The sequence below is a fragment of the Oryx dammah genome, unplaced genomic scaffold, assembly GCF_014754425.2.
Source record: "Oryx dammah isolate SB20612 unplaced genomic scaffold, SCBI_Odam_1.1 HiC_scaffold_24, whole genome shotgun sequence".
NCBI lineage: Eukaryota > Metazoa > Chordata > Mammalia > Artiodactyla > Bovidae > Oryx > Oryx dammah.
The window spans coordinates 82523141-82538994 of record NW_024070208.1 but is presented as its reverse complement, the minus strand read 5'-3'; the positions used below and the strand labels follow the sequence as shown (position 1 = coordinate 82538994).

General features: G+C 46.7%; 1 protein-coding gene across 1 annotated transcript in view; it reads right to left on the bottom strand.

The window, feature by feature from the left end:
* Window positions 1–15854, bottom strand: part of MYO16 (myosin XVI) — a 389767-nt gene that overhangs the window by 21004 nt on the left and 352909 nt on the right. The window contains exon 32 of the mRNA XM_040267295.1: window positions 6808–6966. Within this exon, the coding sequence (XP_040123229.1) occupies window positions 6808–6966 (159 nt within the window). The remainder of the gene's footprint in view (window positions 1–6807; window positions 6967–15854) is intronic.

The window sequence follows — 15854 nt, the reverse complement described above, 5'->3', positions numbered from 1 at the left end:
TTCCATTTGGTCTACAGGAGTTTTGTTTTTGTTCCAACTGGTTTGGGGATTTAGTTTGATTTTTAGATTAAGACTCAGAGTTTTTGGTATTTCACAAAGCCATAGTTTTTGGCTTTTGACTCAAAACACACACAAATTAAATATTTTGTCAAAGGGGCATGCCTATTTTCTCTTTCCTCAGGAAAGAGATCACCCAGATCAGCTAGGGAGAATGGCAGGGACTGAAAATTTAGTAAAAATGAAAGGATATATGGTTACCGTTTTAAACATTTGTATATTCAGTTTTGATCATACAATATATTTTAAATTCCTTTTTTGTTTACCAGCTATCCTTAATTACCCCCAAATTGAAAATAAATAGTAAATTATTACCTTCATACTAGATACATGCAACCTTTGAGAAAGAGTTGCTTATCACATACTTGTTGACTATTGCCATCATTCAAATTCCATTTTTACTATTTTAGAAATATTTAATTTCAATATAAGGGTATGCAATATTTTTGTTATCCTTTTCTTTTTACAAAGGGTTATCATCAGAGATTTTAGAAAGGAATGTTTTTGCTCTTTAACTTTATAGTTGGAGTATAGCCAATTAACAATGTTGTGATAGTTTCAGGTGAATAGCAAAGGAACTCGGCCATACATATTCATGTATAAGAAAGATTACATCTCTCTATTTCCATCTAAACACACACACACATGATTTCAAACACGAATATGAAAAGTTTTACAAAATGCTTATTTCAATCAAGTTAGGGTAATCCAACAGAAACAGCTAGTGTTATTTCAAGGGTGGGAAATCGGGAGAGAATTCTAATATCCAACAGGTAGGACTCGCTTATTTTAAGTCATCGTAGTTGTATCTGATGAGAAGCCATGCATCGCATACAATTAATGACCAGCAGTCAACAACACAGACCTGCATTTGCTCACCTAGAGATATGCCACATGAGATCCCTCAGGGAAAAAAAGCAGGTGGTTAAAGCCATGTGTAGAGTGTAAAAAAAAAAAACACCAAACATCTTATAAATGCACACAGATACATTTGTATGAAAAAAAATACAGAATTCTACAAAGTGGAATATGAGACATGTTTTGGGGATTTTCGGGTAATATAAGGAATAGTAGTTTTTACTTATTGTTTATTCTCTCTTATATTTTTCAAATTGTCACATAAACACGTAGTTCCTACAACCTGCATAAAATGAAAACACCACGTGAAGAGTAAGAGATTACTTAAGAAGCTGCTCAAGTCAGAGATAAAACTTAGGAAGATCCATGCTGTGGGACCCCAGGAGCTGGTGCAGTCTCTGCCTGTTCCTGGCGGTAACACAGTTTTGAGTAACTGCAGATCCTTTCCCTAGAAATCTTTACGGCCGGTATAAAAATCCTTCTGTGTCTTCCCTGTGTCATTTCCTCGCAAGGCACCAAAAAGCCGCCATCTTATGAGTCAACACTTCCAACCCTTATATGTGATCCCTGCTTAATATTGGGGTTGCGGGTGGCCAGCATTCAGAAACATTTTGGGGCGTTTTCTATGTGTGCGTGCCACTGAACCAGTCTTCTTGCTGGGTGTAAACAGAACCTTCCCACATTACCCTGGGATCCTCCGTGCCAAGCTTGAACAAACCTTGCTCCAATCAACTCCCCACCCCATGACTCCTCCTAAGCAAATCGAGACTGGTGATGCAAATCGCCTGCTAGATTTTATCCAAGATCCATTTACCTCCTCCTGCTGGGCAGGTCAGCAATGAGCATCCTTGGGTGAGCAACATTTTCAGATGAAAAGCTACACACACCCTATGACTTTACGTGGACCTGGAGGGAAGTCAGAGAAAGCAGGGTGAAGCCAGGGTGCCACCATCCTGGCTACCAAATGGCCATTGGGAAATACTGCCCCACCTTCTTGCTCCCTCATCTTAAAAAATATGGTGTTTCATTGTCTTTGAATGTCCACTGATTCTTTGAAAGTAATTTGTCTTTTTATTTTAATCTCTGGCTGCTTTAAAGAATCTGCTTGCAATGCAGGAGGCTCGGGTTCAATCCCTGGGTTGGGAAGATCTCCTGGAGAAGTGAAAGGCTACCCACTCAAATATTCTGGCCTGGAGAATTCCATGGACTATACAGTCCATGGGGTTGCAAAGAGTTTGACACTGCTGAGCGACTTTCACTTTCACTGGCTGCTCTTAAGATTCTCACTTGGTTTACTATGATATGCCTAGGTGTGGTTTTCTTTGTATTTATTCTATTCAGCGTTTTATTTATTTTTTAAAAAGTCACACTTACAGACAGAAAGATTCACCTTTATCGTACGTGCTGTGCTGTGCTTAGTCGCTCAGGCATATCTGATTCTTTGTGACCCCGTGGACTGTAGCCTGCCAGGCTCCTCTGTCCGTGGGATTCTCCAGGTTAGAATACTGGAGTGGGTTGACATGCCCTCCTCCAGAGGATCTTCCTGACCCAGGGATTGAACCCAGGTCTCCCGCATTACAGGCAGATTCTTTATTGTCTGAGCCACCAGGGAAGCCTGAATTTACAGGAACACACTCACTCCTGTTTGTCAATATCACATGCCTGTCTGCAGTCTGCTGCAGTCTTAACATCTCTGTCCCCCGAAAATCCATACGTTGGAATTCTAGCCCCCAATGTGGTGGTATTGGGAGGTAGAACCTTTAGGGGGTAACCAGGACTCTGAAAGTCTGTGTCCCCCTAAAACTCACATGTTGAAATCCTAACCCCAAAGTGGTGGCGTTAGGAGGTGGAACCTTTGGGATGATTAGGTCCTGAGGGTGGAGGCCCCACAAATGGGGTTCAGTTCAGTTCAGTTCAGTTGCTCAGTCGTGTCCGACTTTTTGCGACCCCATGAATTGCAGCACGCCAGGCCTCCCTGTCCATCACCAACTCCTGGAGTTCACCCAAACCCACATCCATCGAGTTGGTGATGCCATCCAGCCATTTCATCCTCTGTCATCCCCTTTTCCTCCTGCCCCCAATCCCTCCCAGCATGAGTCTTTTCCACTGAGTCAACTCTTCGCATGAGGTGGCTAGAGCACTGGAGTTTCAGCTTCAGCATCATTCCTTCCAAAGAACACCCAGGACTGATCTCCTTTAGAATGGACTGGTTGGATCTCCTTGCAGTCCCAGGGACTCTCAAGAGTCTTCTCCAACACCACAGTTCAAAAGCATCAATTCCTTGGCGCTCAGCTTTCTTCACAGTCCAACTCTCACATCCATACATGACCACTGGAAAAACCATAGCCTTGACTAGACAAATGGGGTTAGTGTCCTTATAAAAGTGGCCCCAGATAGCTGGCTACCTCCTTCCCTCCACCAGTTGGGGACAAGCAAGAAGCCGGCCACCTGCAGCCTACAAGAGGGCTGCCACCCTAACCGGTGCCCTAACCTTGGACTCCAGCCCCCACAACTGCGGCCATGAAGCCACTGCTCCTTACAGACCAGCCGGCCTGGATATTTCCTTACAGTAGCCCAGGCCCCGTCTCCGGCGGCCCACTCATCTCTTACCGTCCCTGTGCCTGCATCTTCCAAAATGTCACATAAATGCACTCAGGATCTTTGGATTTTTTAAAAGCAGTGCAATGCCTTTGTGATGCATCCATTTCTGTCTCTTTCAGTAGCGGTTTATCCTTTTTCATCCATGCGCTGGGCAGCCTGTGAAGTGGTCCCTGATGGGCCCACCTGGAGGCACTCTCCCCTCACAGAAGCCCCTCCCGTGAGTCGACTGGACGTGTGGCCCAGAGCCCACAGGCTGGACGTGGCCGGAGCGCTGGCTGTCTCCTCCAGCATGGAGCAGCCGTGTGGTGAGTGTGGCTTCCACCCCAGGGGCTCTTCCCAGCTTTCCTGTGGACAGCTTGCTCTGGGGGAAGCCCTGGCCCTGTCATGAGGCCTCCCTTGTGGAGACGCTTGTGGAAGTGATACTGAGGCTGGGCCATCTCTCCAGCTAGCCTCAAGAAGCCTGCAGTTCCGGCTGATGGCTGATCACTTCTCCGTGAGAGACCCCAAACCCAAGGCACTCAGCTCAGCCACACCCAGGTTCCTGACCCGCAGAAACTACAAACCACAGCCTCTATGTTCTGGGGGTGGAGGGTAATTGTTACAAGGCAATAGATATCGAATACTGTCCAGTCGCCAGCTGAAGGGCACTTCATTTATTTCCAGTTTTTGCTGTTGTTCAGTCGCTCTGTTTTGTCCGACTCTGTGACCCCATGGACTGCAGAACGCAGGCTCCTTTGTCCTCCACTATCTCCCACAGCTTGCTCAAACTCATGTCCATCCAGTTGGTGATGCTATCTACCCATCTCATCCTCTGTTGCCCCCGTCTCCTCCCGTCTTCAATCTGTCCCAGCACCAGGGTCTTTTCCAGCTCTTCGCATCAGGTGGCCAAAGTACTGGAGCTTCAGCTTCGGCATCAGGCCTTCGATGAATATTCAGGGCTGATTTCCTCTAGGATTTCCAGTTTCAGGTGACTATGAATGTGAGTGGGATTTGCATTTGCATACAGGTGTTCCTGTGGACGCTGTTTGCATTTCTCTTCTGTAAACACCTCAGGGTGGGGCTGCTGGGTCATACCGGAAGGTGCATGTTTATAAGAAACTGCCCACTTAAGCCAGTTGCTTAGTGTTTGCATCAGTGTTGGGAAATTCTCTCCAGTTTCTCACGAAATCGTTTCTCTCCCCCATGGACTCCATCTTCTTTCCCTAGGATTCCAATAACCCTTCTCGCCATATCCTTTATGTCTTTAAATCAATTTCTAAAATTTCCACTCTGCTTCTTTGTGCTTCATTCTGGATATTTTCTGATTTATCTTCCTCTTCCCAAGGATTTTTTTTTTTTTAATGGCTGTGTCTAATTAACTTTAAGCTCATCCTCTATTGTACTTAATTTTATGACTGTATTCTTCAGTCTCAGAATTTCCATTTGATATGTTTTTATGGTTTCTGATTTCTGCTGAGATTTTCATTCTTTTATCTCCTTAGGCAAAGTAAACATACTTACTTCAAAGCGTGGGCCTCTCAACTCCAGTCTTTTGAGGCCCGTGGATACACTGCTCTTTCTGCTTGCAATTTTTCATCTTATTTTGTGTCCCCATGTGTCTGTTTCCTTTTGACGACGTGTTGAACTCTGTATTTGAAAAGTGGTTTGTAAGGACACCCTGCAGCTAAGGATGATGTCACTGTCCTTCGGGGTAGATCCACGCCCTCTTCTCCTCCGGATGCCTGTGGCCTCTGCCCCCTTGAAGGACCTCAGTCCGGCCCCAGGAACTGAGACAATTCACAGACGAGCTGGGGGCCAACAAGTTCTTCGTTTGACTCTTATAGTGGACCCTTCAAGCTCACCCAGGGCCGTGGGACGTTCTGGACACAGCCTGTCCCCACAGTCCTGGGAGACACAGCCCAGGGTCCCAGCTGCCTCCACTGGGCTTGGTGAGCACCCCTGATGTCCTTCAGAGAAAAGCCTAGAATTCAGGCCTCCTTGCTTGGCTTTCATTGCAGCCTACACCCTTGCCCTCAGGCTCTTCAAGAGAAGGTTGGTCTGAATTTTCTCTTCAGACATTACCTAGAAGCCCTGGGCTGCTTCTAGGGTGGAAGGAATAAGCTGTTTGTCTAAGCCAGTATTAGACAGCTTTTAGATACACACAGCCAGGTCAGTTTCTATAAGACAGGTCCACTGACATACCCGCGTCGAATACCTAGACCAGTGTGGAGTTTACCATTCTTTCAGTACTATTTCCCTTCACTCTTCTGAGGCATGGAAATGATCAACAGGAACTTTACTCACTGCTTGTAATAACCTATAAGGGAAAAGAACCTAAAAAAGAATATACGTGTGTGTGTATATGTATATACATCTATATCTGAATCACTTTGATGTACATGTGAAACTAACAAACACTAACAAATCAACAACTGCATACAAATTTTTTAAATTAATTAATTTATTTTAATTGGAGGCTAGTTACCTTACAATATTTTGGTGGTTTTTGCCATACATTGACATGAATCAGCCATGGGTGTATACCTGTTCCCCATCCTGAACCCCCCTCCCACCTCCCTCCCCATCCCATCCCTCGGGGTCATCCCAGTGCACCAGCCCTGAGCACCCTGTCTCATGCATCCAACCTGGACTGGCGGTCTGTTTCACATATGGTAATATACATGTCTCAATGCTATTCTCTCAAATCATCCCACCCTTGCCTTCTCCCAGAGTCCTAAAGTCTGTTCTTTACATCTGTGTAAAGATGTGTATAGGGTCATCTGTGTATAGGGTCATCATTACCATCTTTCTAAATTCCATATATATGTGTTAGTATACTGTATTGGTGTTTTTCTTTCTGACTTACTTCACTCTGTATAATAGGCTCCAGTTTCATCCACCTCATTAGAACTGATTCAAATGCATTATTTTTAGTAGCTGAATAATATTCCATTTTGTATATGTACCACAGTTTTCTTACATAATAAATTTAAAAAAAAGACTATATTTTTCTTTAAAAATACTATTAGAGAATCATCTCCCCTGCTCAGGATAAGTCTCATTTTATACTAGCTTCCACAGACCAAATACTCCACAAAAATCTCTGGGGAAAAAAAGCTAACTAATATCGAATGCAATTTTAATTCTTTAACTTGAAAATAGTAAGTTGACAATATACCCTACAGTGATATTTCATCTTTTATGCCCTTTCCCAGTTTTTAAGCCTATTTCATTTTTGTTTTATTCCCCCTAGAAAGTTGTTACAGCTTAAAACTTGTACCTATTCACTTCAGAGTTTAAAGAAGTGCTCACCGTTTGAGACGGAATTTCCGTTTTCAGCAGTCATTGTGCTGGAGAGTGAATTAGAAAATTGAATCCCATGGTTATTTGCATTTCTGTCCTGCGTCTCTGATGTAATTTCTGAAGTACCAAAATCATCTTGGCTAGTAAGGTTCATGTTCGTTTCAAAACCTAAAATAAATTGTAGAAAAAAAATGATTCTTTCCTGATCAAATGTACCCAATAAGTTGAATCAAATAGTGGAAGGAAATAATAAAACTCAGGAAGTCAAACGTTCATTACATTTGAAATAGTAAATTAATAATCATCCCTAATCAAATTTATGGTCTACAATATATTCATCAGTCTGTTATACCACTGCTAAATGCAACGGGCTGCGTTAAGTGACAATAGTGGATTTCATCAATCTGCTATTTCCAAAGTCCTATAGCATTTTTGATGTCATATGTGTAATTATAGAACTGCGTATCTTGTGAAGGTTATTTCCTGAAAGAAATATGATGATATATTCATGTTTTAGAAGTTTTCTGAGTTTTTAAATAGAGCTGAGGCAAACTTAACAGTTTTGAAAAAAAAAAAAACTATACTTTTATGGTTACAAAATATGTTATTATCCACTTAGGAATGCACGCATGCTAAGTTGTGTCTGACTCTTTGCAACCCCAAAGGACTGTAGCCCACCAGGCTCCTCTGTCCACGTGATTCTCCAGGCAAGAATACTGGAGTGGGTTGCTATGCCCTCCTCCAGGGGATCTTCCCAACCCAAGGATCAAACCTACGTCTCCTGCATTGAATGTGGCTTCTTACCTCTGAGCCACCTGAGAGTCCCCACTTAGGAATATTAAGACTTCAAAACCCTACTTCTGCATTCTGTACGTAACAAAATCACCTAAATGTCAACACACACATCCTATATTGAGCTCTCTGAGATGTAGAAACACAGAAGCCACTGCCTAAATTAGGCTGAGGAGCCTATATATATATATATATATATAGAGAGAGAGAGAGAGAGAGTTCCATCCCTGGGGGATTCCTCTGTGACATCAGGATTTCCCACGCTGCTTCTGCCCCTTGGCTGTGAGTGCCCAGTAGACTCTGCTATCTCTTAGGTCCTTCTGAAGTTTTAGGCTAAGACATTGTTCATAAGGATAAAAAATGTAATGTGCTTTACTGTTTTGCAGATGGTGAACAGTTCATCTGCTGTGATGCCGAGGGAGGCAGGAGGAAGGCCGAGCTCACCCCCAGGGCTGAGCTGGGCGGAACCCTAGCTCTCCCTCCTGGACACAGCCTCCCCTGGTTTGGATGTGCACTCAGATAGCACCCAGGGCCGGAGCCCCTACCGAGGGGCCCCACACCGACTCACGCTTCTCGGCCTGGGGTGGCCTCTGCACAGCTCAGCACCTGCTCCCCCCACCCAGGGTCCTACTCAGAGCCCCCTCTCCGTGCTGTGTGGCATCCACTACGTTATGAGTGAGCACGTGCCTGGTGGGCACACACAGAAGCATGTGCCAGGCTTAAAGAGGCAAGCAGTGGGCAGACAGAAGGAGGAAAAAAAGAGCAGGGCTTTGACATCCAGCCAGGAGTGTTTATGTTTCTGTGACCCAGGGAGTAGCTCCTGACTTTGCATTTAACACACAAGTGAAAAGAGCCCCCCCAGTGGCTCAGTGGTTAGGAATCCGCCTGTCACTGCAGGAGACACGGGCTCCGTGCCTGATCTGGGGAGATCCCACAGGGCACGGGGCAACTCAGCCTGCGGGCCACAACTATTGAGCCTGTGCTCTAGAGCCTGGGAGCTGCAACTCCTGAAGCCTGCAGGCCCGGAGCTGCAACTAGAGTGCGGCCCCCACAATGAGAAGCCCTATTCACTGCAACTGGAGAAAAGTCCGCACAGCAAGGAAGACTCAGCACAGCCCAAAACAAATAAATGAATAAATTTATATATATGTATATATATATATAGAGAGAGAGAGAGAGAGAGTGAAAGTGAAGTCGCTCAGTCTTGTCTGACTCTTTGCGACTCCGTGGGATTTTCCAGGCAAGAGTACTGGAGTGGGTTGCCATTTCCTTCTCTAGGGGATCTTCCAACCCAGGGACCCAACATGGGTCTGCATTGCAGGCAGACGCTTTACCATCTGAGCCACTGGGGAAGTCCACATATTTATATATAAACGAGTGAAAAAGCCTGCGTGGGAACAGTGGCCAAGGTCAGGTTTTGGAATTATCACCCTCTCAGCTCGTGACAACCAGAGATCATCCAACAGGCTGGAGCTGAAAGAATAGCTATCCGATTCAGTCAACTCTATTTTGCCTTTTTCAGAAAAATCTTCTGAAAATTAGTAAAACACATTTGGTTTTAAAGCCATCTCAAGACACATTTATCTGCTTTTATTCCTCTTGAAACTATTTTTTTCCATTCTTTAATTCAGCCATTTATTGAGATTTTCCCTGCGCAGGCTCTCCCCAGGGCTGGGATACCATGAGGCCCAGGCAGGGAGCTGGGAGGTCACCTCCCAGGAGTGTGGTCGACAACCAGCAAGCAAAGGATCGGGCCATCGGGTGACGGACTGCGGTGGGCTCCCAGCGGGGCGGCATTGGGGCAGGGCAGTACAGGTTCTTGGGCCGTGTGGGTCAGGGAGCCTTCTCCAGGGGTCTTGTTTGGGCTCAGGGTGTGAAACAGGGCATTGCCCAAGGTAACAGGGACTCCTCTTAGGTCTGGCAGTTCAGTACTCAATCCTCTGAGACGGTGTGTGGACTCTTGGTAAGAGTGTGTGATGCTAGCATCCCCCAGAATGAGCTGCTAGCTCATAAACAATGGATATATTTAATTTTGGTCGAACCCTCCATTTTTGCTATTAAAAGTTTAAAAAAAATTCTCATAATTCCAATCAGCAGTTTCAACTGCAGCCAAGAAATGTTTTAAAACGTGTCATACAAGTTAGGCTGTGATCCTTATATTATCTACTAAAGTGTTCTTTACGTTTTTATCATAAAAGTGACTGTTGTTCAGTTGCTAAGTTGCGTCCGAATCTGTGACCCCATGGACGGCAGCACACCAGGCTCCTCTGTCCTTCACTGTCCCCAGAGTTTGCTCACACTCATGTCCATTGAGTCGGTGATGCTATCTAACCACCTCACCCCCTGCCACCCTCTTCTCCTTTTGCCTCAATCTTTCCCAGCATCAGGGTCTTTTCCGATGAGTCAGCTCTTCGCATCAGGTGGCCAAGGTATTGGAGCTTCAGCTTCAGCATCAGTCCTAATGAATATTCAGGGCTGACTTTCTTTAGGATTGACTGGTTTGATCTCCGTAAGACCAAATGTTTGTCTATTCCAAGGATGGCTCTGGGTTGGAATAAGGGAGTGAGTCCTTCTTAAGACATAAGAATGCGTCGTCACCCTGATGCCGATTCTTCACACGGTTCTTAGGTAATCAGCATCTCCGGGTGTTCGTTGCGTGCCAATCTCCTGTTGCAGGAGGGACTTGACTTAATCCTCCCTTTCCTAACAGGGCGGTGGAGTCCTTACTCCCTCGCCTGTTTTCCAGATGATGTCACGAGGCCCGGGGAGGGAAACCCGCCTGCGGACGTTTCACAGTGAGTCAGTGTAGCCTCGGGGTTTAGGCCGAGGTGTGCAGGGCTCTGCCGTCCACCCACTCTCATTCCTCAACTTGGCCTCTTACGTCAAGTCTTTCCTCCTTATTTCACCTGCTGATGTAAAGATAAGGCAGTTTCTTTTCTGGTTCTTTCTGGATCTTTCCCACCATGCCTTGGTGGGAATGAACTGGGAGTCCCAGGCTGAAGAGCTGTCCTCTGGCCACTGAAAAGAGAGTTGCTACCTCAATACTGACATCCTCACTGGGGTTATGCTTATTCATGAATATCAACCAGGGGAGTCTTGGTTTCTACTTTCTGTGTCAGCCTCTGCCCATAAGCACCCTGATTCCACGGTGGATCAAGTGCGTGAGGGTCTGCGTTCCAGCTTGTTCATCTCTCGATTCAACCACAGTGAGGGGCCCGGGCAGTGGCTCTGGACGATTTGGTTTTGCTCTCCCGCTGTCAGTTTCGTGGCGGAATGGCCGCAACATTCTTTGTCAAAGGTACGCCCGTGACCCTGCTTAAGCACGGAAGACATTACAGCAGCAGGACAGCAAGAGGACTCTGGCAGGAAGCCTGGAGGAGGCTTAGCTGTAAAGCTGCAGGTCAGATGCATACTTCGCGGAAAACTAGGAAAAAAAATTAACATGGAACCGATAAAGTCATTGTTCATGCCTCCAAGCCATGGTCCTCAGGATTTTGAGGGTGAAGAAAAGTCACAGCAAAAGAAAACGTTTGAGATTCTTGACGAATCTAAGCAAACAAGTAGGAAAGTGAGTGGTGGAAGACCCCACCCAGAGATTTAAAGGGGCGTCTGCGTCCCGTCTGTGTCCCTGCACCTGGAGAGATCAGTGGTCCGTGTAGCTCAGGGCAGACTTCTGATGGAGCGAGTGTTGGCATTCGATAATTCGAGTCCCTGCAAAATTTTCTTGTAGCCTGTGAACTCGGATTCTCCGTGACCCCACCCGGGGCTGCTCTCAAAGGTCTGTGGAAGATGAATCACTCTGGGATCTGACTCAAAGATAAAATCCTGGCCTTTATATTAAGATACGATGACTGAGCATAAGGACGCCATGAAGGCACATTCTAGCTGAGTATTAATTGAACAAGAGAATTTGAGCAAATCTCAAAGTCGAAATGCAAACAAACAAAAATCCCGTAGTCCAATGCTAGCTTTTGTATATATATTAGTTATCCCGGGTGGGTGTGATGTTTCGAAAGCTGTGACTTTCAGTAAGAGACGACACAGCACCTCCCAAACCTCCAGGGGACATGTGATGCTATCTGGAGACATTGTTGGTTGTCACACCAGGGAGGTGGGTGCCACTGGCATCTAGGAAGGATGTTGCAAAACCACTCACAATACCCAGGTCAGACCCCGGAGTGAAGACTCACCTGGCCCGGAGTGTCCATTCACCTGGCCAGGGAGGGCTGAGGTGGACAAACCCTGTTTTAAAAGCTAAGTTAGATAGGTTCATTTGTACCACTGCGGCAGAGAGACGCAGACGCAGGGAAGGGATTGTGGACACAGCAGGGGAAGGAGAGGGTGCGATGAACTGAGACTAGGGTTGGCGCGTATACACGGCCACGTGTAAGACAGACAGTGGGGAGCGCTGTATCGACAGGGAGCTCAGCTTGGGGCTCTGTGATGACCCGGGGCGGCATGGGGGTGGGAGGGAGGTTCCAGAGGGAGGGGATATATGTGCACATAGGCTTGACTCATACTGCTGTACGGCAGAGACTAACACAGAGTCGCAAAGCAACTACACTGAAACAAAAATGAAACTTGGGATTAAAGACGTAAAGCTAAGGCAGATCCTGCTCTTCCAGACTCGTGTCTCTCTGCCGGTTTCTAATTTTGTTCAGGTCAAAATCCAAAGGCTTCTTGAGGTTGACAGACCGCCCCCCTCCACCCCAGGACCCCACTCCCTGATTGCCTTGACCTCATTCCCAACTACCTGCCGGCCACCCAGCTCCCCAGCCTCGCCAGCATCTCTGCAACCCTCAACTCAGCCTCTGACTCTCCCCGGAGTGGCCTGAGGGGTAGGACCAGGGCTCTGTATTTTGTTCAGGGCTCGGCTCAAACCACCCTGAGCAGAACAACCTTCCTGACCACCTTTGAGAAAAACTGCACCCTTCTCCTCACCCAGGTCAGTTTCCGTCCTTCTCACCATATGAAAAGATCCTTCTCGCCATATGACATGCTACAGGTCAACTGTTGGCTTATTTTCTGTCTCTTCCTCCAGAAAATTGACACCTTGAGCTCAAAGGCAACCTTGGTGCCCCTAAGAGTGCTGCACAGAGTAGGTGCTCCACAAATATTTGTTGAAAGAAACAGAAAAAGGGTGAATAATGAATGAATGAATACAACAATAATGTTATACGAAAACCCACTTTCTAAAAGAAACCGTCATGTGTAATTGGAAAAAGAGTTGACAAATTTACTAACTGAAAAACCCATGTGAATTATATAGAAAAATCATACATCTCAGCAATTATTTCTCCCCATTCACATGAGATTATTGGAAACATATAAAAGGATTTCTGCCGTTAATGATATGCCTTTTGAGTTTTAATCACTACTTATAAAATTATAAGGTAAGGAAAATTTCACACCCTGTGAGGTAGGTGTGTTCTACTCATTCAAAGGGCCAAGGCTGTTTCTTTCCACCTAAGACTGCTAAACTAGACAAGACCTAGCAGCCAAGAAATGGAAGCAACCCAAGCGCCCGCTAATGGGTAAATGGATAAGGAAGATGTGGTACATATCTGCCGTGGAATACTACTTGGCCACGAGAAATGAAATCTTGCCATTACTGACAACACGAGTGGAGGTATTGTGTTAAGTGAGATAAGGCAGACAGAGAAAGACAAATTACGGTATGCTTCACTTGTGCGTGGAATTTTGAAAACAAATGAACAAACATAACAAATCAGAGTCGGAGATAAACAGGTAGTTACCAGAGGGAAGGGTGGGGGGCGGCGAGAGAAGTAGGAGAGGGAGCTTGAGAGGAACAGTCTCATTACAAAGCAACCGGGAGTGACGCATACAGCATAGGGAATACCGTCAATAATAACATCAGAGTTTTTAAAAACAAAATCAAAGGGCCAGAGCTGTTTGATTTCTACTAAGAGTGCTAACTTGCAGAAGAAAACATGTGTGGATGTTGGAAATCTATCCCTGTCCGATGGTGAACAATCACCACTGATAATTATTTCATTATTGTTCCACAAAGGTCCTACATAGTCTCTTTAAAAAAAAAAAAAATCCTCACTGTTGACTGTGGCCTCTTAGCAGCTGGGATGGGTAGAGGCGAGTGGACTCCAAGGCTAAAGGAGGAGGCTCCAGACTCCATCCCACTTGGAAAGGCCATTTTTAAGTCAGGCAAAGCACCCAGCTCACGTCTGTGTGCCTAACTGCTTTTTTTTGACAGAATTTCTATAATAGCTTTGTTGTAGGAATACATTTGTTACATATTTTTTTTCTTTTTCTTTCAACAGATCTTCCTCAAGCTCCACTGTGCACAGGTACTTTTCTACGCATAGAATAATGAGTATTTTGCTTACACTGATCTTCTCATGTTAAATAGATGTCCAATTTGCTCCTTAAATTTGGGTCATTTTTACTCTTTTTCTTAAAGAAGTTCCTCCTTCCCCCAATTGCATAAGTTTCAATTTCTTGGAAAAAAAAAAAAAAAAAGCCTGCTGCAGCCATAGAGGACTCTGGCAGTAATTCAGCTGGCCCGATCCTGACCCCTGGGGCCTGCTGCTCCCCAGGGCATGTCACTGAATTACGGGACGAGGAGTGAAATGCTGGACCTCACTGACACTCTTTGCAAGCCTCGTGCTATTTAATCGGGTCCTCAGGGCAATGTCTGAGCAGAGAGCCCAGCTCCTCACCGGGCACTGGACTAGAGTGCAGGTTTACCTGGACGTGGGAAGTGTGAGTTCAACGAGGGGACGGGTCTGTAGCAGGAGAGGAGCCAGGCGTTTTTTGTGGGAGAAAGCAGAGGGGAGACAGAAGCTAAGAAGAACTTCTCTCAGGGAAGGGAGGTGAAGATTTTCAAGAGGGGAGAGAAGCTTCTTACTAGAGGGGACTAGAGGGTAGACGGCTTCTTGAAGAAGTCTGGGGAGCTAGAGAAACCCCTGAGAAGAGTGAGTGGCTGGCTGACAGAACTTCCAAATCCAGAGCTGGAAAGTGAAAGTCGCTCAGTCGCTCAGTCGTCTCTGACTCTTTGTGACCCCATGGACTTTACAGTCCACGGAATCCCCCAGGCCTGAACACAGGAGTGGGGAGCCTTTCCCTTCTCCAGGGGATCTTCCCAACCTAGGGAAGGAACCCAGGTCTCCCGCATTGCAGGTGGATTCTTTACCAGTTGAGCCACAGGGGAAGTCCAGATTTGGAAGACAGCGGCTAAAGGCAGGCTGGCCGGTTCGTCCCGGGTGACGCTGAGATACCCCTGAGCTGGTGGCCACCTCGAAGGCTTCCTGGGAACTGCCCAGTGGAGAGCCCTGAGCTAACCTCGTTCCTCCGTACCCAGAGATTCCTCTTGGGATGGAGTTCAGACACTAAATTGTATACAGTTCAGACTGCATGCAAAGAGTTAAGCCAAATGGTTTTTCAGAAAGCTATATCTGAAAGAAGTGATTCCTCCAATGTTCCCATCCTGGGGTGGCGGTAAGACACAGTGAATAGCAGGGATGTGTGGAACCCACGGATGATGCAAGAAGGGTCTGTCCGACTATGCTGGGGGGGCTAGGGATGGATATTCCAGAATGCTCTCCGCCTCCTGGGCAGAGTTAAGGTTTTGCTGGGGCTTTTTTTGCGTATGTGTTAAAGCCTTTGACACTTAAAATGCCAACACGAAGGGGAGAGACATCCGATGTGCGTCCTAACAGGTTGTCCCTTCTCAGCCTGCTGGGTGGGACTCGACTCAGAAAGTGACAGCTCAGAGCGGCCGGCCTGCTCCGGACCAGCTGGGACGCAGCAGCTGGGAAGGCCACGCGTGGAGATGGACAGGAGAGAGCGGGCTGCGGCGGGCACGGGAGCCCCGCAGGGTGGGCACAGGGCGGGGGACCATGGGATACCAAAGCAGGGGCAGAGTGTGGCAAGGAGGAGGGCAAGGGGAGGCCGAACGTGGAGCGCAGGGCGAGACCCTCGAGGGCCCGGCCCCAGCTCGGCCCGTCCGGGTAACAGTGAGACGGAAAGGATGCTGCGTTATCAGCCTGGCACCAGACGTGGACGGCTGACCAGCTTCAAGGAGGGCTTAGGAACGGAAAAGCACTGAGAAATGAGTCTCGGGTAGCGGCAGGACGAATGGAACTCAGGGGTTAGCTAAGTTACGGATCCCTGTGAGCCCGGGGGTGGGGGGGGTAAGTCAGGACCATCGATGAGCACAAGTCTGAGGCCACGAACGTGGACTCTGGAGTGACAGCCACCTGTTGTTGTTACTGTTGTTTAGTCGCTAA